This window comes from Dipodomys merriami, unplaced genomic scaffold (genome assembly GCF_024711535.1).
Source record: "Dipodomys merriami isolate MVZ:Mamm:240054 unplaced genomic scaffold, mDipMer1.0.p SCAF_41, whole genome shotgun sequence".
Taxonomy (NCBI): domain Eukaryota; kingdom Metazoa; phylum Chordata; class Mammalia; order Rodentia; family Heteromyidae; genus Dipodomys; species Dipodomys merriami.
This window is the reverse complement of record NW_027205715.1, coordinates 3,161,158-3,185,259: the sequence shown is the minus strand read 5'-3', so window position 1 is coordinate 3,185,259 and position 24,102 is coordinate 3,161,158. Positions and strand designations below refer to the sequence as shown.

The 24,102-nt window shown below is 51.9% G+C and overlaps 1 protein-coding gene across 7 annotated transcripts in view; it reads right to left on the bottom strand.

Moving 5' to 3' along the window:
• Positions 1 to 24,102, bottom strand: part of Nlrc5 (NLR family CARD domain containing 5) — a 71,605-nt gene that overhangs the window by 6,428 nt on the left and 41,075 nt on the right. For all 7 annotated transcript variants that reach the window (XM_069992349.1, XM_069992348.1, XM_069992347.1 and 4 more), the window contains 18 exons: positions 23,619 to 23,702; positions 19,938 to 20,021; positions 16,635 to 16,724; positions 16,442 to 16,504; positions 15,770 to 15,853; positions 14,362 to 14,445; positions 13,485 to 13,574; positions 13,195 to 13,260; positions 12,949 to 13,032; positions 12,793 to 12,876; positions 9,710 to 9,796; positions 8,584 to 8,655; positions 8,202 to 8,285; positions 7,924 to 8,016; positions 5,826 to 5,909; positions 5,104 to 5,187; positions 678 to 761; positions 213 to 296 (listed from right to left, as the gene is read on the bottom strand). In XM_069992349.1, the coding sequence (XP_069848450.1) occupies positions 213 to 296; positions 678 to 761; positions 5,104 to 5,187; positions 5,826 to 5,909; positions 7,924 to 8,016; positions 8,202 to 8,285; positions 8,584 to 8,655; positions 9,710 to 9,796; positions 12,793 to 12,876; positions 12,949 to 13,032; positions 13,195 to 13,260; positions 13,485 to 13,574; positions 14,362 to 14,445; positions 15,770 to 15,853; positions 16,442 to 16,504; positions 16,635 to 16,724; positions 19,938 to 20,021; positions 23,619 to 23,702 (1,485 nt within the window). The remainder of the gene's footprint in view (positions 1 to 212; positions 297 to 677; positions 762 to 5,103; positions 5,188 to 5,825; positions 5,910 to 7,923; positions 8,017 to 8,201; positions 8,286 to 8,583; positions 8,656 to 9,709; positions 9,797 to 12,792; positions 12,877 to 12,948; positions 13,033 to 13,194; positions 13,261 to 13,484; positions 13,575 to 14,361; positions 14,446 to 15,769; positions 15,854 to 16,441; positions 16,505 to 16,634; positions 16,725 to 19,937; positions 20,022 to 23,618; positions 23,703 to 24,102) is intronic.

Here is a 24,102-nt window from a genome sequence, read left to right as displayed (position 1 = left end):
GAGACACCAGCCACCCTCACTTTCCCATCTGATAAAACAGAAAGACACAGAGAACAGGGGCCAGGGTGGGTTTGGGGGCCCACAGTCGGAGACTGCCCCTGCCTTGTTACTTGACACTAAGGCTGGGAGGGAGAAGGGAGATTTTTCCAATGCCGGCCCAGGCCAGAGGTCAGTGACCTCCTGGACCTGGCTCCATAAGGCTGGCCACTCACTCTATCTTCCTGAGCTCAGGCAGCTCTGGCAGGGTGGCAGCTATGTGCTGGGCTCCGACGTCTCCAATCTGGTTCTGGCTCAAGCTTAGAGAAAGGCAGGAAAGGAAGAACCATCTTACCTTGCCCACCATCTCACCTGCCCCATCATCTTACCTTGTCCACTCATTACCAGAACAGAAGAGGTCCAAGTCCAGAGACAGACCTCCACCCACACAGACAGAGCCCTGTCTCTCATGGTGGGTGAGGATGTGTCTGTTTAGTTTATTCTCTCTGTTGTCTAATCTAAATCCCTCTTGCTGCAATTGACTCTTTACATCCTTTCTTTGGGTCTCAAAGGTTCTTGGCCAGGGATTGGCTATGCGGGGTGCAGGTGAGTGAAGGGACTGAGATTCACACATCAAGAACAGCCCCTCCCTTTTGTTCTGCCAAAGTTATTTGGGGTCTAGAGGAAGAATAGCAACTTACCCCAGCTCCTCCAAGCTGCCAGCAGCTCTGAGAGCCTGGGAAAGGTGACAGCAGCCCGCGTGGCCGATGCTGTTCTCATTCAGTCTGGAGAGGAAAGAGAAACAGGCCCAGTCAGGAGCCTAATGGCCTTTGCAGGGAACTCTGCAATTTGCAAAGTTCATATACATTCAGGAACTCAAATAGCACTACTGGGGAACAGTAAGGAGGGTGGGCATGACTCCCCAAAGCCTTGAGACCAGACAGAGACTTTTTGTTGTTGTTGGTGGTGGTGTGAGCCACTGGTGCCTGGCTTAGGCTCTGGGTTTTATGTCTGTTGGGCTTGAAAGTCACCAAGAGTCTCTATCCAGAGCCCAGTGCTGGTGGCTCTTGCCTATAATCATAGCTACTCAGGTGGCTGAGATCTGAGGGTCACAGTTCAAAGCCAGCCTGGGCAGAAAAGTCTGTGAAATCATCTCTGATTCACTACCAGAAAGCCAGAAGTGGAGTTGTGGCTCAGGTGGTAGAGTGCTAGCCTTAAGTGGAAGGGCTCAGGGGCAGTGCCTTGAATTCAAGCCCCACAATCGATAAACAAACAACACACACACAATCATAACCCAGAGTTCCTGGCTCTGGAGCACTGTCATGTTTTCCCCTTTCTCAGCTTTGCCTTGGCCTCTGTGTTAGGGTCTCTAGGTGAACCCCACCGGTTGCCAATCAGTTTCCCAGGGCACTCGGTGTTGTCTGGCAAGGCTTTTCATCTGTATGACGGGTGCTTTCTCTGCACCAACCCAGCCTCTGCAAGGGGGGAACCAAAAACTCAACCGAACTCAGCTCAGGGATCGCAAGTGGCCCAGGTGAAGTGGCTTAGCATCCTAAGTTTTGGTGTGAGGGTCAGTTTCAATTTCCTTTTGCAAAATTTGATTTCCTTGAACTGTCTTTCTGGGAAAGAATTGAGGATCCTGTAAGCCATGCCCTCCTAACCTCTATCTAACCCCCCAAGAGGGCGGCCCAGGCCCACCCAGCTGGGAGCTTAGCCTTTCCCCTCCTGTGGTCTGACGCCGCCCAGCTGGTTGCACGAGGAGCTTTGGCCATGCAGAATGGGGGTCCACAGACCCGTGGGGTTGGATTTGCATGGCAACCAATTTCATGCAGGGTGCAGCTGGGACCTGGACCTAACCCCCTCAGGTTGTAAGCAGGAATAGCCTTGGTAGCACAAGGCAGCAGCCGTGAATCTGGGAGCACATTGGGAGGTCCCCAGAGGGGGCCAGTGCGTCCCCTGGCCAGTGTCCCCCACTCACTCCAGGATTAGAGGAGGCTCACTGGGTCACTCACTGGAGGCACTGCAGGAGGGTCCCTGGGCTCAGTCCTTGGGCGCGCATGGCCATTTCGGAGACACCCAGTGTAAGGTGAGAGAGGCTGGGGAAAGGAGGCCCTGTCCAGTCAGGCTTAGCCAGGGCCTCCAGATCAGTCCCTGAAGTCCACAACAGGGTAAAGAAAGCAAAGCAAGGGGCACTGGGAGGTCAGCATGGATTGCTGGGGTCAGTGGATATAGACTGATAATGGCAAGAATGAGATGGTGCGTGGAGCGGGTGAGAGGGGACAGTCCCTGGCGAGGCTCTGTCATCTCCATTCTGCTGGCAGAGGCCCAGGGGACAGGGGAACCTGTGAACCGTTGCTCATAGCTGGCAGCATCAGGAACAGAAGCCGAGGCTCTGGGACTCCATCCCTGGGCCCCGGCCCTGTGCTACCTATCGGATGGCAATCCATAAGGGCCATAAGGGCAGGAGAGGGGATGACAACAGTGGTTGCTTGTAGGGTGTGAACTGTGCCAGGCTCTGCTCCAAGCACCTTCCAAGTACGGTGTGACCTAGTTGTCACAGCCACCCCAGGGAGACAAGGCTGCTCTCATCTACAGTGCTCAGAAGGATTAAAGCTTAGCAGCCTGCACAAGAAGCAAGAGGTGGGAGCGGGAGGTGACCAAGCAACTGTTCTGATCTGCCTTACAACTCGCGCTGCTAAAATTAGGGTGGCCTCAGCCACAAAGAATGGATGGGCTCCCAACTAGGTCCCTGCATCTCACCCATCTGCAGGGAGAAGCTGTCTGTCTGTGGGGGTAGATCCTCACAACGCACATGTCTGGAGCTGGGTGCGGGTGGTTCACACCTGTAATCCTAGCTACTGAGGAGTCTAAGATCTAAGGATTGAGGTTTGAAGCCAGCCCAGGCAGGAAAGTCCACGAGACGATTATCTCCATAAATCAGCAAAAAGCCTCAATTGGAGCTGTGGATCAAGTGGTAGAGCACTAACCTTGAGTGAAAAATCTAAAGGACAGTGCCCACACCCTGAGTTTGCCCAGAGTTCAACCTAGGACCACACTAAAAGAAGAAGAGGAGGAGAAAGAATGAAACAGAGGTGAGAGAGAGAAGAGAAAAGAAAAGGAAGGAAGGAAAGAAAGAAAGAAAGAAAGAAAGAAAGAAAGAAAGAAAGAAAGAAAGAAAGAAAGAAAGAAAGAAAGAAAGAGAAAGAAAGAAAGAAAGATTTGGAACTGGGAACTAAGGATCCATCTCATTCTTGCATAGAGAAAAGACACAATTATGTCCATTTTATGGACTTGGAAATGGAGCCTGCAAGCGATAAGGAGTAGTATCAGTGCCGGGCTCAGAAGTGTCATGGCCCGCCGTGTGGGGAGTAGGACTGGGGTGCTCTGTTTTCCAAAGTACCATATGCCCATCGCCCTGGCCCAAGTGCCTGATTGTATATACTTGTCAGATGCGTGAATGAGCCAGTGAGTGACCTCTAGTCCCAACAAGGCTTTAGGTTCAATCCACTGCACAAAATAGGAGGAGGGGGAGGGGGAGGAGGAGGAGGAAAAGGAAGAAAGAGATTCCAGAAGGTTCCAGAAAGCTGAGTGAAGTGAGGTGCAGGCTGGCCTAAGCAACAGCTCTGTGGGGAGATAAGCAGGCCCTATAGTCCTAGGTTTTCCTCGCCCCTCCCCCTCCCCCTTCTTGTCCTCCCCCAAGACAAAGCCAAGAGGGGCTTTCAGTGTTATGAAACAAAAAGTCAGAAGGCTACTTTTAAACTGCATTCCAAACTTATGTAGTGAAAGCTCCAGAGGCAAATTCACAAGCTGATTATTTCCCAGAGTTTTCTCAGGGAGGGTCATCTGGGGATTTCACAGTCTTTGTTCCATATTTCCATAATGATGGAATTTTTATAACCAGGGGTGTATTTTTGGTTGTCAGGAAAACTGAGAGATGAAAGCAGCAAATGCCATTAAGCATTCCATCCAGATAGCATCTACACAGGAATCCGAGCTCCGGGAGGTACATCTTTAGACTGAGGCTGGCTTTGCTGTTCCCAGGAATTTGATGACTCCCAGAGCATAGGGGTCAGTTACTAAAAAAGCAAAAGACAGTGGACATCTGGGAGGTCGCCAGCCTCAGTCCAAGTCTGTTCCCTTTCTCCCATTGACAGAACCCTAAAGCACCGTGACGGGGCATGTGCATGGCTGGCCAATGAGAACCAACACTTGTGATCAGAACTGCAGTGATTGGTTTAGGGGGGGCCAGGTGATCCAAGCTAGTCCAATGAGACTTCAGGTAGAGGCGTGTGTGTGTGTGTGTGTGTGTGTGTGTGTGTGTGTGTGTGTGTGTGTGTGTGTGTGTGTGTGTGTGTGTGTGTGTGTGTGTGTGTGTGTGTGTGTGTGTGTGTGTGTGTGTGTGTGTGTGTGTGTGTGTGTGTGTGTGTCCCCTCCTGGGGCCTGAATTCAGGGCCTGAGGTGCTGTCCCTGAATTGTTTTGCTCAAGAATAGCACTCTACCCCTTGAGATACAGCTCCACTTCTGGCTTTTTGTTGGTTAATTTGGAATAAAAGTGTCGTGAGCTTTCCAACCCTGGCTGGCTCAAACCATGATCCTCAGATCTCAGCCTCCTGGAGTTGCTGGGATTATAGGTGTGAGCTACCAGGCCCTGGGGCCTTTTGTTGTAATGTAACCACAGGGTAAGGCATGCATACTCTTTTACCACTATGCTGGGAGAAAGTGAGCCTGCAGCTGTGAGAGAAAGAAGAGGTGGGGGGGAGGGAGGCAAGAAGGGAGGGGAGAGGAGAGAGAGAGAGAGAGAGAGAGAGAGAGAGAGAGAGAGAGAGAGAGAGAGAGAGAGAGAGAGAGAGCCCTGGATCCAGCCATGCCTGAAGCCAAATGACATACACCAGTGAACTTAGGTTTTCTTGAGTTGGATACTCTGCTTCCTGCAATCAAGCGTCTTGGTGACAGTCAGGCAGGTGAGCAGGTGACATGAGGGCATATTCTCAGAGGGCATGTGGCCCCCCGGGTCCATCCAGAGACTTACAGCTTGTGTCCACAGATGCAAGAGTTCCATGCCCCTGCCCCCTATCCCCCCACATCTCCCCTTACTCCCCCCATCCCCTTGCACCTCCCAACACTTACTGGAGCCTCTTCAGCCCGCGCATTCCCTCCAGGGCGGCCACCAGCATCCTGGTGCCCTCCACACCGAGCTGACTGCTGGAGAAGCTGGTGAGGACCAGACGTGAGGCTGTGGTTAGATCAGGCTGCCCAGCTGTCTCCTCCACCAGCCCCATCCACCCCTCAATCCTTCTGGGAGGCTGACTGGGCTTGCAGAACCCACACCATGCCCACCACCCAGCCTCTGCCAGCTTCCCAAGGGTCTTCACAGGAGGGGACACTGGCAGTCACAGCGCTCAGCGGAGAAAGGGCAGCCTGGATGAATGAACGTGCAGAGAGGATGGGAGGGGCCGAGGGACACACACACACACACACACACACACACACACACACACACACACACACACACACACACACACGCAGCCAGCCCTCCGTCCCTTAGCCAGCCCTCTGCACCCACCCACAGCCAGCAGAGGCAGAGGCAGGATTGAGACCCATTTGGACAAACGTGGCAATCCAGGCCAGAGAGGAGGAAGGAGTCCTGGGTCCTCTCTGGCCAGCAATGGAAATGGCAAGCATTTACCTTGGTGCTCAGCCATGCCTGCCCATACTCGGAGTGGCTGAACTCTTTTACAGAAGACATAGGCTCAAGTCCCACCATCCTCCCCACCACTGCCCCAGCTGTGCTCTCAGAGCCCTGTCCTCATTGGGCCATCCCTTCCTGGGTCCCAAATCTGGCCACTCACTCCAGCTCCTCCATGTGGCCACAGTGGCTCAGGCCGGATGCCAGGTGGGTGAGGCTCTCAGTGCTGGTACAGCTGGAGGTCAGCCTGGAGGGACCAAAGGGCATCAGGTCAGGCAGGATCTGGGGTCTCAGCCCAGGGTCTGCTGGTGACAAGCATAGACCAGGATCCTTCTGTCTCCGTCTCCTGAGAAGCTTGGACGACACATACCCACCACCATACCTGGCCCATGAGTTTCTTCTTCATACAATCAGATGCATTGGGAGAAAAGGCAAACCTAGAACAATTCCATTTTAGCCAGGTGTGGGAGTATGTTCTTATGATCCTAGCACTTGGGAGGCTGAAGCAGGAGGATCTAAAGTTCCAGGTCTGCCTGGGCTGCTTAGCAAAAGAGTTCCTAAAAAAAACCAAAAAAGAGGCCCAGACACCAGCAGCTCATGCTTGTAATCCTAGCTACTCGGGAGACTGAAATCTGAGGATCAAGGTTCAAAGCTAGCCTAGGCAGACAAATCTGAAAGACTCTTGCCTCTAATTAACTAGCAAAAAGCTGGAAATGGAGGCATGGCTCACGTGGTTGGCATGCCAGCCTTGAGTAAAAAAGCCACGCAAGATCTCAAAGCCCTGAGTTCAAGCCCCAGTACTGCCCAAAAGGGAAAAGAAACAAACAAAATGCTCCAATTTGCAATTGTCAAACTAACAGTTGTTTCAGGTGAGAGTTATCAATGGGTGCTAAAATATATGGGTGAAAGTGTGAGGAAGGTATTTAGTATTAAGGGACCTCCCTCGAAAGGCCTGTATTAAGCACAAAAGGAGAACCGTATCCCGGCAAGGGACAGAGCCCAGGGTGCACCTCCTTCTCCCCCTTAGCTTCCCCATCCATAGCAAGGGGACAGGCACCCAGGCCTGGCTTGGTCCTGAAATGAGCCAGAGAAGGACACAGCAGTGCACAAGCGACATTGCTGGCCTGGAATGCAGCTGCCAGAGAGCAGGGAGACATAGACGGGCTGAAAAGGCTTCTGAATCACAGGCAAGGAAAGCGAGATGCACCAAATGCACTGTGTGATCCTGAAGTAGCTCTAGGACAGGGGAAAAGAACAAAAAACAGCAATCAACACCCTTGGGACACTGGTAAATATGAAGTGTAAACTGTGCTTTAATCATATGTCTGTATTCACTTTCCCGTTATTGTAATTGTAGGGGATCAGGGAGGAAAATGCTCCCTTATAGCGACATTCACTGAAATACTAAGGGGTAGGGGCACAATTACACAGCTTACTCTCAGTGGGGTTTGAACTTGGGTCCTTGTACTTGCTGGGCAGTCTTTCACTTTGCCATGCCCCTAGCCACAATAAGACTATATGCATATGTGTGTGTGTGTGTGTGTGTGTGTGTGTGTGTGTGTGTGTGTGTGTGTGTGTGTGCATGTGCGCACACGCCAGTACTGGGGCTTGAACTCAGGGCCTGTGCAACTGTTAGCCTCAAATCATGATCCTCAGATGTCATCCTCCTGAGTAGCTAGGATTATAGGTATGAGCCGCCAGTGCCTGGCTTTAAGACCCTTAAGCACACATACACACACACACACACAGACACCCCACACCACCCCACATACCACAAAAACAAGCCAGGAAATGGAAGGACATAGGGTAGACAAATGTAGCAATGGTACTCACTAGACACTATGTTGAAAATGAATTATACAACTTGTGGGTGAGGAAGGAGAGGGAAAATGTGGAAGAGAGTGAGGGATGAGGCAACATTGTCCAAAAAGAAATGTAGCGGTACTTGACTTGAAACAGTAACCCCTCTGTACATCACCTTTATAATAGCACTAAAAAAATTAAAAGCAAAAACAAAACAGAACAAGCAGGTGTGGGGCACATACCTGCAGGCCTAGCTTCTCAGGAGGCCAAAGGAAGGAGGATCACAATCCAGAGGACGGGACAAGAATGACAGCTTAACCAAAAAGCAAGCTAGAAGCACCTTGCTGTGTATCTATGACTGTGCACCCCTGGCCTCATCTCTAGGACTGGGGGGATACGACGGGGGACTGGCCCTGGCTGATCTGCCAGGAGGCTGAGACATGGTGTCATCTACATACCGGAAGGTTCTCAGCTCAGAGAGGGCCGGCAGGAGGCTCAGCAGCAGCTGGGAGCTGATGATACCTTCGTTGCAGAGGTTCACCTGGGACAAGCTGAAAAGACCCAAGAAGATTCCAGAAGGTTTCAGGCTCACCACAGGGGAAAGAGCACCCAAGAGCTCCCCACTCTCCCCCTGGGCCTGTGTGGGGTGGGAGTTGACCAGGCTGAAGCAGCAGGGGGAGGGGGTGGGGGAGCGTCATTGAAGGACTTGGAGCCCCGGTGGGTTCTGGGATCTGACCTGAGCTGCTGCAGCCTGCCACATGTCTCCATCAGCTGCGTGACAAGACAGCTGTAGGGGGTCCCAGGGCCATGGCCAGCCAGCCTGGAGGCAGATAGGGGAAAGAAGCCCTTTATGAACACCAGGCTGCCCTGGTGAGGACTGAGTAACTGTTGGGCATTTGACCCTTTGGGGGAGAGCAGACTGTGCAAAGGCCCTGAGGTCAAGGAGAATAAGAAGGTATTTAAGACTGAGGCTAGGGTTCGAGGGAGGGATGGGCAGTGTGGAGAGCTGACCTTGAAGTCCCTGGAAAGAGGACATGAGAAGTATGGGTCTGAAGTGGCCACACATCCTCTCCCTGCTACCAGCCTCTCCTTTGAGGGTCCTGGGTGCCAGATCCTACCTGAGGGCCTGCTGGGGATCCTCTTCCTTTCGAGGGAATTCCAGTTGGAGCCAGAGCTGCGTCTCAGCGATGCTGGGCAGGAGGGAGGAGCTGGCTTTGGTCAGTGAGTTTGTCCTGGCTGTCTGAGCTTTGTTCCCAGACCCTGCCCGGGTCCCCCCGCTGCCTGCCAGGGCCAGGCTCGGGACCCCAAAGCAGTTGCTTCCCCTGCTAGAATGTTTATTTTGTGGTAAACTGAACTCAGGGCCTCACACTGGTTAGGCAAGCACTCTATTCCCTCCAGCCAAGCTTCTAGTCTTATTTTTGCTTTTTTCAATTTCAATTTGATTGCTGAGGCTGTTTTAGAACCGTGATCTTGCTCTCTCCACTCCTTGAGTAGCTGGGATTATAAGCATGCGCTGCCAGGCTCAACCTCCTTCAACACTGTGAAATGACTCAGCCGATGAGGCTTTCAGGCTGTGACAGAGAGCCACAGGAGGCATCCTGTGGCAGACAGTTCTGGAATATTCCAGGGGTGTGCTCTGGGGCAGCGTGCCATGGGAAGGCTGGGAGGGGACTTGCCTTCAGGCTGTGCTTGTGCTCAGAGCTCGCTGGCTTTGACCTGGGCGTGGGGTTCAATGTGGGGGGGAATCTGGGGAGCTGAGGGAGGTGCGAAGCTCTCCCCCCACCTCCTCCCTTCGGGCTGGAGGAAGGCGGGTGGAGCCCCAGGCAGCTGTACCATGGTGGCCTGGCACAAGCAGCTTCACACCTGAGCTTTTCTGCTCCTCCGCCCCACGGGGACTCCGTTCTTCCCTCTCAGGCTGAGGCCAGATGGGAGCAGTCAGGGGCGCAGCAGGAAAACCACCAGCTGACCTGACACGCTCACCAGGGACCCCGAAGCCTCCGTCCTCTGCTGCTCTCCGTCACCCTGTGGCCCCCGACTCAGCCACTGCACACTGCCAGGCACCCCGTGTGGACCCCAGCCACATCTGCCCCCACTAGCAGCCCTGGGCTGCATGGAGCAATCAGGCGCGACCTTCACCAACGCCCAGGCCTGCTGGCGAAACCAATTTGCCAGCGCCCCAGCTGTTACCCCACAGGGCAGGAGATCAGGATGGAGCACTCAGAAAGGGGGTCCTCTCTGCCTCACCTTATCTCGGTGATGTGGCCCGAGACCTGGGCACAGACTTCCAGCAGGGCCAGCACCCCAGCTCTGCCCACCCAGGGTTCCTCTACCCTGTAAGGAAGGGGACACACAGAGGACACCCCCAGGTGAGCACGGCCCAATAGCACACCTGGGGGTGGGGTCAGGACGGCCACCAGAGGATTATTCTTAAAAACCATACGATTATACAATTAGCACAAGCACCATAAAGGACATTAACAGCAGCCTTATTCCAATGATTATTTTGCAACAATCCAAAGCCACAGCATTCTTTAAATGCAATGGTTTAGATTTCACTCGCGATCAACATAATGTTCGGTGGCAATCAATCTGTAGGAAATCAAGATGTATACACAATATGGTCTTTCCTATTGGTCGATTCATTCCTTCTCTTGTTTGCTTGTTGATTTGTTTGTTTAGCACAGGTAGTAGGGCTTGAACTCAGGGCCTTATAATGTCACTTGGCTTTTCTGCTCAAGGCTGGCAACACTACCACTTGAGCCACAGCGCCACTTCCTCCACATTTTGCTGGTTAATTGGAGAGAAAGAGTTTCTCAGATTTGTCTCCCTGGGCTGGCTTCGATCTTTAGATCAGGCTCTTGAATAGCTAGGATTACCATGAATCATGAATCACTTGTACCTGGCCCCAATTTTATTTTTAGTTTGAGGTGTTTTCTACAGTCTGCATGCATTAATTGAGAAGCAGGAAAATGAGAATTATTTAAAATATGGGTGCTTTACCATTATATAGAGCATCTTTTTATTTTAATTTTTTTAGTTGGTTGTGGGGCTTGAACTCTGGACCTGGGCACTGCCCCAGAGCTCTTCAGCTCAAGGCTAGCACTCTACCACTTGAGCCACAGTGCCACTTCCAGCTTTTTCTGTTTATGTGGTGCTGAGGAATCAAACCCAGGGCCTCATGCATGCAAGGCAAGCACTCTACCACTGAGCCACCTTCCCAGCCCAGCATTATTTATTTTTAAACAGTATTTTCTTCTTTATGTTATTCTGGACTTCTTACAAGTACTTACCGCTTTGGGGCTTAGAAACATTTTATTTTAAGTTACCTCAGTGACCTAGAAAACTCTGGCTCCATACCCCCTAAAAAAAGGAGAAATCTGCACGCCCATATTCATAGCAGTAGTTTTTACATGGTAAACGGAGGGGGAAAATTGGCCTTTATCGTATAATGGAATATTATGCAGCCTTAAAAAAGGAAGACATTCATTCTTATCCAGGCTTCGCCATGGACCAAATACTGTATGATTCTACTTGCAGGAGGTACTTTGTGTGGTCACATCCATGGAGACAGAAAGCAGAAGGGTGCTTGGCAGGGACTGGGGACAATGGGAAATGGGGCTGTGGTTTACTAGGTGCAGAGTTTCTGTTTTGCAAGGTGAAAAATAATAATTGTACAATGTTGTGAATGTACTTAATGCTACTGAGGTATGCAACTTCAAAGATGATCGGGCTGGTCAGTTCTGCTACATGTAACCTAATGATTCTGAGTGCTCCCCGGGCTTGGATATAGTGTGTTTGCCTAGAATGCACAGGCCCTGGGATCCATTCCCAGCACGGCATAGTTTTTAAAAACATGATTTGGGAGAACAACCAGGTCTCATTTGCTTCGTCATGGACTGTGAGGAGCCTGGCTCAGCACAGCCTGAAGTCACGTTTGGGCTTCTGACATGTAAACTCATCTCTCGTGGAGCCTGTTGGTCTAGTTTTCAGTGAGACTTAGTCAGGACTTAGAGGAACAAGCTCATGACGCCAGCAGGAAGGACCAGACAGAAGCAGAAGGCGGCAGTTACAGCCCAGCACCGTGGACTTCACAGAGAAGAGGGGCCAGTGTCACCCCCGCACATAGCCTAAACTGGATCCCGAGGGAAGTACCCCCAAGCTGCCCCACTGGGAGGACCATGAGGAATTCAGATTGGATGAGGTGACAGGATCCTAGGATCCACACAGGTGTGCTTGCTCATCTGTGACTATGTAGAAAATGCCTATATGTGTACACACACACACACACACACACACACACACACACACACACACACACACACACACACACACACACACACACACACACACATTAATGTTTGCCAGTTCTGGGGCTTGAATTCAGGGCCTGAACACTGTCCCTAAGCTCAAGGCTAGTGCTCTACCACTTGAGCCACAGAACCACTTCTGGTTTTTTTTTTTTTTTTTTTCTGTTTATGTGGTGCTGAGCAATCAAACCCATGGCCTCATGCATGCAAGGCAAGCGCTCTACCACTGAGCCACCTTCCCAGCCCTGGCATAGCAAGGAATTTTTATTTTTATTTTATTTTATTTATTTTGTCACTCATGGGACTTGAACTCTGGGCCTGGGCGCTGTCCCTCAGCTCTACCACTTGAGCCACAGTGCCACTTCCCCCCTATACTTTAGAAACCCCTGGTGAGCTATTTGGGAGTGACATTTAGGGTGATACTTAGCATTAATTTTAATATACATTTGCTAAAAAATAAAAATAAAAATCTGAAGCAAGCCAAGGCACTGGTGGCTCATGCTTGTATTCCTAGCTATTCTGGTAGCTAAGATCTGAGGATCATGGTTCAAAGCTAATCCCAGGCAGGAAAGTCTGTGATGTTCAGGGTGAGAAGCTATCATTAATTTTAATATACATTCGTTAAAAAACTAAAAATAAAAATCTGAAGCAAGCTAGCACCAGACTCGTACCTCACACCTGTAATCCTAACTATTGAGAAGGCTGAGATCAGAATTGCAGTTCAAAGCCAACTCTGGAAAGTTCATGGGACTCTTATTTCCAATGAACCACCAAAGAGCCAGAAGTGGAGCTGTGGCTCAAGTGGTAGAGCACTAGCTTTAAGGAAAAAAAAAAAGCTCAGGGCCAGCACCCCGGTACCCCAGGACCAGCATAAAAGCAAACAAAACTGAAGCAAATATGGAAAAATATGTCAAACTACTGGGCCTCTCTCTGTCTGAGGCTAGTTCTGGGGCCCCAGTCCCTCAGGGGGCCCTGTCCCGATCTCCCACACCACCCCCCTCCCAGGGAGAAAGAAGGTACCTGATCCCCAGCACCCCTGCTGGTGGCTTCACCCAGCTCAGGAGCACCATCAGCTGTGTCAGGTCCAGGCTGCACTCGGTGAGCCTGTGGACAGAAGCCAATCACTGTGGGGCTCTGCCTGGATCCCGCCTTCCTGCCATCCCTGTGTCCACTCACGTGAGCTCCATGGGCTGGAGGGCGTGGCTCAGGCCAGCTGCCAGTCTGGGCACATGCTCTGGCCTCAAATGGCAGTGGTTCAGCCTGAGGGAGGAAGCACAGGGGGAGGCCTGGGTGGGGACTGCGGGCCTTACCTCCCCCCAGTCTCCCCGAGGACCTAGTAGGGATACCCGAGAAGGCCTGGGCCAGGGCCTGCCTCTGGGAGGACCCCACCCCAACACACGCCATCACCCCACCCGGGGTTACCTCAGTGTCACCCCAGATGCCGCCTGCCTGGAGAAGCGAAGCCGGAAGTGCTGCTCGGGGCCCAGGCTGGAGAACAACAAGGCAGGGGGGTGTGCCACCCACACGTGCCAGCCTCCCCGAGGGCCCCCGGGGAGCGCAGGGGCAAGGGCAAGGCCCGTGTAGACCACAGGACACCCCAGACTCATCTGTGAGGATGGTAACACCTCTTGGTACCAGGGGATGGGACTCAGAGAGAGTCACACGGAGGGGAGCTGGGGCACATGGGGTCAATGGGGGTGGTGTCCCCTTACTTCACCAAGGCCTCCCGGATGCGAGGGTTGGAGGGCAGGGTCTCCACCAGGCTCAGGGCGCCCTCCTGAGAGATGCCGTTGTGACTCAGGCTAGGGGAGAAGTAAGGCTCAGAATAGATCCAGCTCCCCATCTTCCCTCCAGATACCGTCCTGAGGCCCACAGAGAGACTCCCAAGGGGCCCCAGACCCTGGGTCCTCGTGAACTTCCCAGGCTGCCCCCCTGCAGCCTCTGTCCCCCTCCAGGGTCCAAGAAAAGGCCTTGATGAGGTCCAGCCTGCAGCTCCAGCCCCACCTGCATCAGGAACTCCCAGAGTGCAAAACTTGGTTGCCTAGTAACAAGTTATATGCAGGCTGTGGCTTCTGTCTGCTTTCCAGGTGACTGGGGAGAGGGGGGAGAGGGGGGCTGGCTTCTTGGGGATCATCCCTCTCCTCCAGGGATATCTCCAAATTCATGACCCATAGACTGGGTGGAGGGGCCTCAGGGATGGGATGATCCAGAAGCCAGGCCACTTCAATCCCCTCACCCCTATTCCCCAGACCAGCGAGTCTCCTGGCCATGAACTGTAGTGTCTCTTGAAGGGTCTGGTGGAGGGGCTGTCCACAGTGGGTTTGAAGGCCAGGCCTGAGCACAGTCTATGACCTTTTTTGCTCAAGGCTAGGGCTCTATCACTTGAGCCACTTTCAGCTTTTTGGTGATTCACCAATGGTAAGAGTCACGGACTTTTCTGCCATGAGCTGGCTTCGAACCATGATCCTCAGATCTCAGCCTACTGAGTTGCTAGGATGACAGGCCTGAGCCACCACCAGCAGACTCCGCTCATGCTCTTGACCACAGGGAGTCCTGCTCCCGCCTTCGTTGAGACTGTCCCCCACTTACTCAAGCCACCCCGAGAGGGGTGTCTGCTGCAGGTGCTCCAGAAGGGAGCTGAGCCCCTCGTTGCCCATCAGGTTTGCATCAAGGCTGGAAGAGGCGGGAGAGGTTGGTGGGTCAGCGTCTCCCCGAGCTCCGCTGCTCTCCTGTGCCCACCGTCCCAGGCCATCGCCCCTGCAGTCACCCCTGGGGGGCTCCCCACCCTTCACCAGCACCACCGCGAATCTGATGGCTTCCCCCCTCCCTGGCTGGTGACTCTCAGGGTTCCCTCCAGCAGGCTTCCAGGAAAAGACTCAGTTCTCTTCTCCCCCACCCATGGCCTGTAGCAGATGAGAGCCATGATTTCTGAGCAAGAATGAACTCAGAAGAAGGCCTAGAGAGTGTCTATAACCCAACAGAGAGTGCCACGACATCAGAACCAGAGCCTCCATACTGCCCTTAGTCCCCTTCCTTTACAACACAGTTCCATGCACCGCCCAAACATCTCATTATCTGCCTGCATCCTTGGCATGATTTTCAAAGTCTCTTTGGTGTTGGTTTGTTTGAGACTGGGTCTCACTATGGAGCCCAGGCTGTCCCGGAACTCAGGATCCTCTTCCCTCTATCTCCAGAGTGCTGGGATTACAGGCATGTACCACCACACCTAGCTCCTTGATACTTCTGGGACTTGTCTTTTCTTGAGAAATTTCATTTAAAAATTGCTTTGTCTTATAAACTTTTCTCCCCCCTGCACACCTCTTTCTCTCATACCAGTTTTGGGACTTGAACTCAGGGCTTAGGTGTTATTTCTGAGCATTTGTGTTCAAGGCTAGTTCTCTACCACCTGAGTTATAGCTCCATTTCTGGCTTTTTTGGTTGTTTAATTGGATGTAAGGGTCTCACAAGTTTTCCTGACCCAGCTGGCTTTGAATGTCAATCCTCAGATCTCAGCCTTCTGCGTAGCTGGGATGACAGGCATGAGCCACTGATGCCTAGCTTGAAATTTCTTAATAAAATGACCTTTAAAATCAGAATTTCCCTCTATCACGAAACCTCGAAAAACCCTAAGGCATACTGCTCATTCTCTCTTTAAAATACATGATTTTCATCCCATGTTTCCTGCTGGGCAAGGCGGGGCTCCTTCTCTTGATCCCATCTGCCCACAGAGCTTGCACACGTAGGCTCCACATGAGGCTGAGAAGCTTCTGGAACATTCTTTGCAGAACTGCCTGGATTAGAATCCCCCAAATACACACACTAGTCCAGCCACAGGGTGGGGTAGGGTAGGGCAGAGGGGAGGGAAGTGGTGGTGAAGGGAAATGAGCAGTGATGTGACTGGCATGCTGCCCTTTCCCTGCTAGCTGGCCCTGAGGGCTGCCGGTGGATGCCCCCCCACCCTGCCCACCCCACACATCCCCACACATCCCCAACTTACTCCAGATGGCTGAGGGTTTCACACTGGCCCAGTGACCAGCACAGCTGCTCCACGTGCTCTGGGCCCAGACCACAGTCTGGGAACCTGCAGGGCAGAGTGGGCAGGGGGAGGGGCAGTCAGTTACCCTGACTACCCCATCCAAGAGCCCGTTCCCCACCCAAGCTGGTTTCCCTGGAAGTACCCAGTACCCACTACCCTCTGTCCACATAGCAAGACCCCAGACAGTACCTGAGCTTGACATGCAAATTTGGGGACTTCAGTAAGCCCCAATCAGAGATTCTGGAGCCAGGCATGAATCAGGTGATTCCCTATCAAGCTCAAGAGCTAAGGCTCCTTTAAGAGACAGAGCCTCCCCTTCCTCCTCATTCCCCCACCCAGGGCAAGAGAGTCTGTGAGACTCTTATCTTCAATTAACTACCAGAAAACCAGAAGAGGCGCTGTGGCTCAAAGTAGCAGAGCACTAGCCTTGAGCAAAAAAGCAAAGGGACAGCACCCAGGCCCTGAGTTCAAGTCCCACAATTGGGGAAAAAATATAAAAAGGCCGACCCTCTTGGGGACCTTTGTTGGGGCAGCCAGTGTCCCCTGCAGAGTCCTCCTGGTGCTCTGGCCACCAGGACACAGGTCTTCTGGTCCCCAGACCCTATAGGCTGCCCACTTAGTGCAGGGACTCACCCACAGTACAGGCCTTCTGGCTCCTCCCTGAGTCTGAAGTGTAGGGTTGCTTGATTCAGGGACCTGCGGCCGATAGCATGGGCTCAGTCACCCCCTCTCACAGCCTTGGGAGCCCAGCCTTTGGCCTGGGTCCTCCTACACCTGCCAGACTCCAGGCCCACCCCTCCCAAAAGAATCCAAGCTCAAGGCCCACCTGATCTCCAGCTTCTGACCCCGAGGGCACAGGGGGAGGGCGCCAGCCAGCAGCCAGGGGCTCCTTGGGGACAGTGGTGTCTGGCTTAGCCTGAGGACAGAGCAGAGTCAAGCAAGATTAGCAGCCCAGGAAGCATGGTAGAGGAAGACAGACGCTGAGGGTCTGCAGTGTCTAGAGGCCGTAAGGAAGAAGGCAGGGACACAGAGGGGCTGCGGGGACAAGCAGACTGGAATGGTCACTGCTGTGTGACCTTGAACAAGGCATTTACCCTCTCAGCCTCAGTCGCTGAGAAGAATATGATGAATCATGGGCCTCTCCTGGGCATGGAAATTTAGTCCTCTCTGGCTAGCATACTGCCTGGCACTGGCTGGCAGGGCCAAGCTTGCCATGATTCTTGCTGTTGTGTATTGTAAATAGGATTAGGCAGGCGAGTCCTTGCTGATCGAATAGGAAGCTCTGGGTCCTCGGGGGCATAGTGGATCTTGCTGTGGACAGCTATCTTGTCCCCTCCATGAAGTTTAGCAGACTATGGGCTTATACGTATTAGAGGCCAGCCCTGCCCCTGGTCAAGCAATCCCAAACTCCCACCCAGTGTCCCAAGGGCAAAGACACCCAGTTGTATTTTGCTTTTTTTTTTTTTTTTTTTCCAGTCCTGGGACTTGAACTCAGTGCCTGAGCATTGTCCCTGTTTGCTCAAAGCTAGCATTCTACCACTTGAGCCACAGAGCCATTTCCAGCCTTTTCTGTTTATGAGGTACTGAGGAATGGAACCCAGGGCTTTGTGCATGCTGGGTAAGCACTCTACCATTAAACTACTTTCCTAGTCCAAGACACCCAGTTGTAAACCACAGTTTTAGAGAAGGCCAGATGGGTTCATTTCACCCCAGTGGTGCCCTTTCAGCTCCACACCTGAGATTTCCCCACGCCCCACACCTGCCCACTGCCTCACACAGGCCGCTACATCTTCCCCTCCCCTTCCTCCCCCTTCTCCTCCTCCTCCTCTTTCTCCTACTCTTTCTTCTCCCTCTTCCCTCTTCTGTTTTGTGCTAGTACTGGGGCTTGACCTCAGGGCTTCACGCTCATCCAGCTTGCTTGCTTGGCTGGTATTGTACCATTTAAGCCACACCTCCATTTATAGCTTTTGGCTAGTTAGTTGGAAACAAGAGTTTCACAGACTTTTCTGCCTGACTAGCTTTGCACAGCGATCCTCAGCTCTCAGCCTCCTGAGTTGGTAGAATTACAGGCAGAAGCCACTGAGCCTGGCCTGACCACTTCTGCTGTCCTCTCAGTCACCTCTAGAGGAAAGACCTTATCATTAACCTGGTGGGATTTTACTCAGCTTTTTCTTTAGCTCTGTGACTATAGGGAAAGCTCCAAGAAGACAAAGTTCCTAGTTCTTTCCCCAAGCCCCAGGCAGGGCCTGCTCCACAGGGCCTGATCCTCTTTCTGTCTCTCTCTTGTATGTTCAACACACACACACACAGTGAGTTGAATAAAACAAAGCCTGGGGACAGTCAGGCTGGCCATCACATTCCCAGATAAGGAGATGAGGCTGAGGCTGTGTGACTTGAGTAACGAGAAGCCCCTCTCTGGTTGGAGGTTTGCCACCTGCTCACTTTTATCTGATCACAAGAGTAGTGACTAAAGAACATCTCTAAACCCTGTCACTCTCCTCCCTTCCAACCCTGGATTAGAAGAAGCAAGGTCCCAGGCAGGTGAGAAGAGATGGCAGGGCAATTTAGGGCAGAGTATGGCCTCTGCGCGCACGCTCACTCTAATATTATGATTTAATTTCCTGTTGTGTTTTTCCATCTTGACTGTGGCTGTTCTCTCCTCCCTCTAGAAGAATATTTAAAAGTAAATCTTCCTTAAATTTGTACCAGTCTGAGATTAAATTAGGAAGCAGAGTTTTGAATACTTTGGGCAATTCTGGATGGGGTTAAACAGTAACCTTTCAGATCACAATGAGTGACGCGCATTCATGACCTCAATCTGTGCAGTAGTGACCTGTCCAGAGATGATAGCTTGCTAGTCACAGACCTCCCCATTGGTTTTTATCAGAGTACTAGGGTATCATCGTATTTTCCAGGCAGGGCAATATATATTATATTATATTCATGTATTATGTTATTTTTATTTATTTATTTTCCAGTACTGGGGCTTGAACTCAGGGCATCATACTCTTGCTTGTTTTTTGTGCTCAAGACTGGTGCTCTACCACTTGAACCACACCTCCATGTGTAGCTTTCTGCTGATTAATTGGAGGTAGAAGTTCCATTGACTTTCCTACCTGAGGCTGGCTTTGAACCATGGTTCTCAGATCTCATTCTCTTGAATAGCTAGGAGTATAGGCATGCCAGCACCTGGCAGCTTTTTTGTGATTTTTTTCAGGAAGAATTTTTCAAACCTCTAATCTATGCCTCTGGAGTAGCTGGACCACAGGCATGAATCACCACATGGGTTTGAAAACCTATTATTGTTTTTTTTTGTTGTCAATTCTGGTGCTTGAACTCAAGGCCTGGGTGCTGTCCCTAAGCTTTTTCACTCAAGGATAGCTTTCTACCACTTTGAGCCACAGCACCACTTCCAGTTTTCTGGTGGTTAATTGGAGATAAGAGTCTCACAGACTTTCCTGCCAGGGCTGGCTTTGAACTGTGATCCTCAGATCTCAGCCTCCTGAGTAGCTAGGATTACAGGCACAAGCTACCAATACTTGGCTTGAAAACTTTTTTCTGTCCTGGGGCTTGAACTCAGGGCCTGGGAACTCTTTTTGCTCAAGGTTAGCACTCTACCCCTAGAGCCACAGCACCACTTCCAGCTTTTTTCTGTGTATGTGGTACTGAGGAATCGAACCCAGGGCTCCATGCATGCTAGGCAAGCATCCTACCACTAAGCCACATTCCTAGCCTACTTGAAAACTTTTTACCCAGGCTGAACATTACCACTTTCTGGCTTCTGAGTAGCTGGGATGACAGGTGTAGGCCACCGAGATCTGCTCAAATGCCAGTATTTGCCAGTCTTTGAGTGCTTTTTAGGCACCTAGTCCGTTTGAATCCCACCCTGAGGAAGAGCTGGGAGATATGAATCCCATTTCCCAGAACAGAAAACTAAGACGGAGAACTCCTCTATAGCTCAAGGTTAGCAAAGGCTAAAGCTAGACAGGGATACAAGTCCCAAGCTGTGCCAGATGAAGTAAAGGAAGCGTGCGAGGGAAGAGGGAGGGGGAAGCAGAGGATGGTTTTGCAGAGTAGAGCCCTGGGGACAAGGACAAGGGACAGGAGACATGGAAGTATCTGGTCTTACTGCAGCAGGCTTAGCTGGGGCAGCTGGGGAAAGCAACACAGCAAGGTCTCCAGGCTCTCATCACTCAGGGCCTCGCAGGACAACCTATGAAACAAAACACAGGAATGAGGCCAGGGAACCTTCTAGAAAAGCAGACAGAACCTCCTGGAGATGACGCCTAGCTCGAGTTGCTGGAAACACTCCTCCCTCCTCCCCCATCTGCTGTCTCCTACGCTCGGCCTCTGAGTTCGCATGGGGCTGCCCAGGGAGGAAGGGCAGATGAAGACATCTTTGCTGCGGGACTTGTCCGAGCCTTCCCTATGCTACTGGACACCGCTGACAGCCAATGGGCTGCAAGTAGCTTCTCCCAAAGTCAGTGGACCAGCAAGTTTAGGGTTTGAGGGCCAAGTATTTATAGTATTCAAAGCACATTCATTGAAGAAAGGATGCTGTATTGACCCAGAAACTCAACAAGCTGCAGGTCAGCAGGGGAGATGCCAGTGCGCATGCACTTCCTGCCCCCAGAGGCCTGTGGGCCTCCCCTTCTCCCCATTGTTCCGTTGCCCTCTTCTTCCATACTCCTCTGCACTGTGGCCCTGGGCCTGGCTGATGCCCCAGTTGGTTGGGGCATGGGGGAGGAGGAGAAGGGAGGAGCTGGGTAAGAGCCCTTGGGGAAGGGGTAAGATGAGTGGCTGGTGGTGGCTCTGGAGCTAGAACGTTACAGCATCATCTCTGATAGGACCCAGACTGTAGCTCCTTTCTGTCCCCAGGCCTGGGGCTAGTCTGAGGGCGGTCTTCTCACCGTGCCTCCCCACACAGCACTTCCAACACATCCCAAGGCCATGGCACTATGGTATCTGCTTGGGGAAAGGCCAGGTTTACACACTTTGCTTTTGTTTTAAACCAATGGAAATTGACCGTCTCAGCATCCCCAGGGTCCGCCTGTAGCCACGGCGGCCAGTGGACTTGAGCAGGATGCGCCTAGTGATCACTGCTAATAGTCTTCTGCAGGTGTCATGGTGGTCTAATTTTTGTTGTTGGTCATGGGGCTTGAACTTGGGGCCTGGGTACTGTCCCTGAGCTCTTTGTGCTCAAGGCTAGTGCTCTACCACTTCGAGCCATAGACAGCTCCACTTCCTGCTTTTTCTGTGCTTAATTGGAGTCTCACCGACTTCTGTCTTGGCTGGTTTTGAATTGCGATCCTCAGACCTCATCCTCCTGAGTAGCTAGGATCATAGGCGTGAGCCACCAGCGCCAGGTGGTGAGATGTGTTTAGATCATGGTGTCATCATCCCACTTCCGGCCACAGTGAGGTGGAGCCTGTGCTCAGGCTACCTGCGATCGCTGTGTCTTTCCACCCCCAGTACCCAATGTAAGCTTCTTAGGGTCTCAAGCTTTTGCTGGCGAGCCTCAGACAAAGGTCTTCTCACCTCTGCCTCCCGTGTAGCTGAGGGTACAGGCATGTGCTCCCAGGCCAGACTTCTCTCTACTCTATCTATGCTTGAAGTTTCCATAATAAAAATGTTGTTGAGCCAGGCGCTAGTGGCTCATACCTGTAATCCTTGCTACTCAGGAGGCTGCGACTGAGGATCGTGCTTTGAAACCAGTCTGGGCAGAAAGTCAGTGAGACTCTTATTTCCAATAAATTCCTCAGAACAAGGTAGAAGTGGCACTGTGGCTCAAGTGATAGAAAAAAAGAAGCTCAGGGGACAGGGTCCAGGTCCTGAGTCCAAGCCCCAGGACCAACACACACACACACACACACACACACACACACACACACACACACACACACACACACACACACACACACACACACACACACACACACACACACACACTGTTTAAATGAAACAGTAACTTCATGGTGAGGAAGTGTGATCACTCCCATCTTGGCCAGGAGGTCAAGTTCAACATCAGCAGCTGTTCCTTCAGTTGGTGGCACACAGCCAGAGGTGACACAATGACACAGGCCCTTCACCTCCCCTCTGCTCTTCCTGAAAGCCTAGACCTCCAGTTTAACCAGGAGAAAAACACTGGACAAACAGACCTGCCTGGACTCCTCAAAACTACCAGGACAGGAATGGGAAAGCCAGCCAGGGAGGCCTCCAGAGAGCAGAGGAGGCAAAGGGACAGGTTTCTGGATGGCAGGCATCCGTGAAAAACTGGCCATGTACCATTAAAGCCTGAAGTTTACAGTCTGTTTCTTCCTTGTGGCAACACAAGATGTTGACCACTGGGAAGCTACGGTGCAGTGTGGGGAGCTTCGCTGTGTTCCCTCTTGCAACTTGCCCGTAAATCGGGTCTAAAACAATTTCAAAGTAGCTTGTTAGAAAATGAATCCAGCCAGGTGCTGATGGTCACACCTATAATCCTACTACTTAGGAGGCTAAGATCTGAGAATAGAGGTTCAGAGCCAGCCAGGGCAGACTAATCTGAAAAACTCTTATCCCCAATTAACCAACAAGGTGGGGCTCAAGTGGTAGAGTGCCAGCTGTGAGTGAAAAAGCTGAGGGTGTGAACCCTGAATTCAAGCCCCAATACTAGCACACAAAAAAGAAAATAATGAATCTAGCTGGGTAGTGTGGTGGCTCATGCCTGTAATCCTAGCTACTCAGGAGGCTGAGATCTGAGGATTTCATTTCCAAGACAGCCTAGGGGGACAAATCCAAGAGACTGTTATCTCCAGTTAACCACAGACACACACAAAAAGCCGGAAGTAGAGGTATGGCTCAAGTGGTAGAGTGCTAGCCTTGAATGGAAAAGCCAAGTGAAAGTGACAGATCCTGAGTTCTAGCCCTAATACTGGCTAAAAAGAGTCCGGAGAGGCTGCACACATCTATAATCCTAGCATTGTGGAGACTGATGCAGGAAGATCTTGAGCTTGAGGCCAGCCTGGACTACATACTAAGACCCTGTCTCAAGGATAGCCTTGCTGTAGTTACAGTACAAAAGCTGACTGCAGAGAGATCTCAAAAAATAAGAGCCTGGGTCAGCCACATCATGTAAGCACATCTCCTTCTGTGTGTTTGAATATGGCATGGGAAGGACATGCACACGGGTGGCATGGATCATCCTGTTGGAAAGGAGTAATTGAAACAGATCCACAGGCAGGAAACAAGACTGTAGCTTTTTTTCCTTCATTGTGGGGCTTGAATTCAGGGGCTGGGCACTGTCCCTGAGCTCTTCTGCTCAAGGCTAGCTTTACCACTTGAAGCCATAGTGCTACTTCTGGTTTTCTGATGGTTCACTGGAGATAAGAGTCTCACAGACTTTCCTGCCCGGGCTGGCTTTGAACCATGATCCTCAGATCTCAGCCTCCTGAGTAGCTAGGATTACAGGTGGGAGCCCACAGAGCCTGGCTTAAGGTAATTATTCTATAGAATCACAGTAATGACAACCACAGGCCGGGGTGACTGTCCACTCGGCAGATGCAGGAGTTGAGGCTAAAGTCATTTGCTCTCGTCCACAGCTTACAGATGGCTGAGCTGACTCCTGATCGCAAGTCTGGTCTTCCCGGAAGGAGAGGGCACCCCAAGGAAGGCTTTCAGGAGTGCTAAGCTCCAGCCTCAGAGACAGGATGAGGGGGGTGATGGGTGGGGAAGGGGGTGGTGGAGAGACATCTGGAAGTCTCACTGGCCTCTACCCAGGTTTCCGAGCAGACACTCCATTGTGCTACTGGGGCTATGTCTTGTCACTTACCTAATTTCCAGTGGTCCTGGACATGTCTCCAGAGAGTGGAAGAGACGAGTGAGGCTTAGGGGATTCAGTGGACACTCCTTGAGACTGGACAAGGGCAGAGGATCAGAGAAGGCTCTGGCTCCTGTCTAGCCCAGAACCCTCCTGCCCCACCACCCTGCTCCCCAGCTGTAGGCCCAGACTGCCCCTTAGCCCTGTTCTCCAGAACTCTGAGTACCCTGAGTACCCAACTACCACCCAGTGATCATCCTCTGAGTCCCTTCTAGTACTCTGCCTGAGCTCGGGACTCCACCCTCAACTCACCTGGACTACTCAGCATCCCCAGATCCCACCTTCACCTCCTACCACCCACCTCATCACCCTGCAAGTCTTATCTCGTGTGTGTGTGTGTGTGTGTGTGTGTGTGTGTGTGTGTGTGTGTGTGTGTGTGTGTGTGTGTGTTGGTCCTGGGGTTTGAACTCAGGGCCTGAGGTCTGTCCCTGAGCAA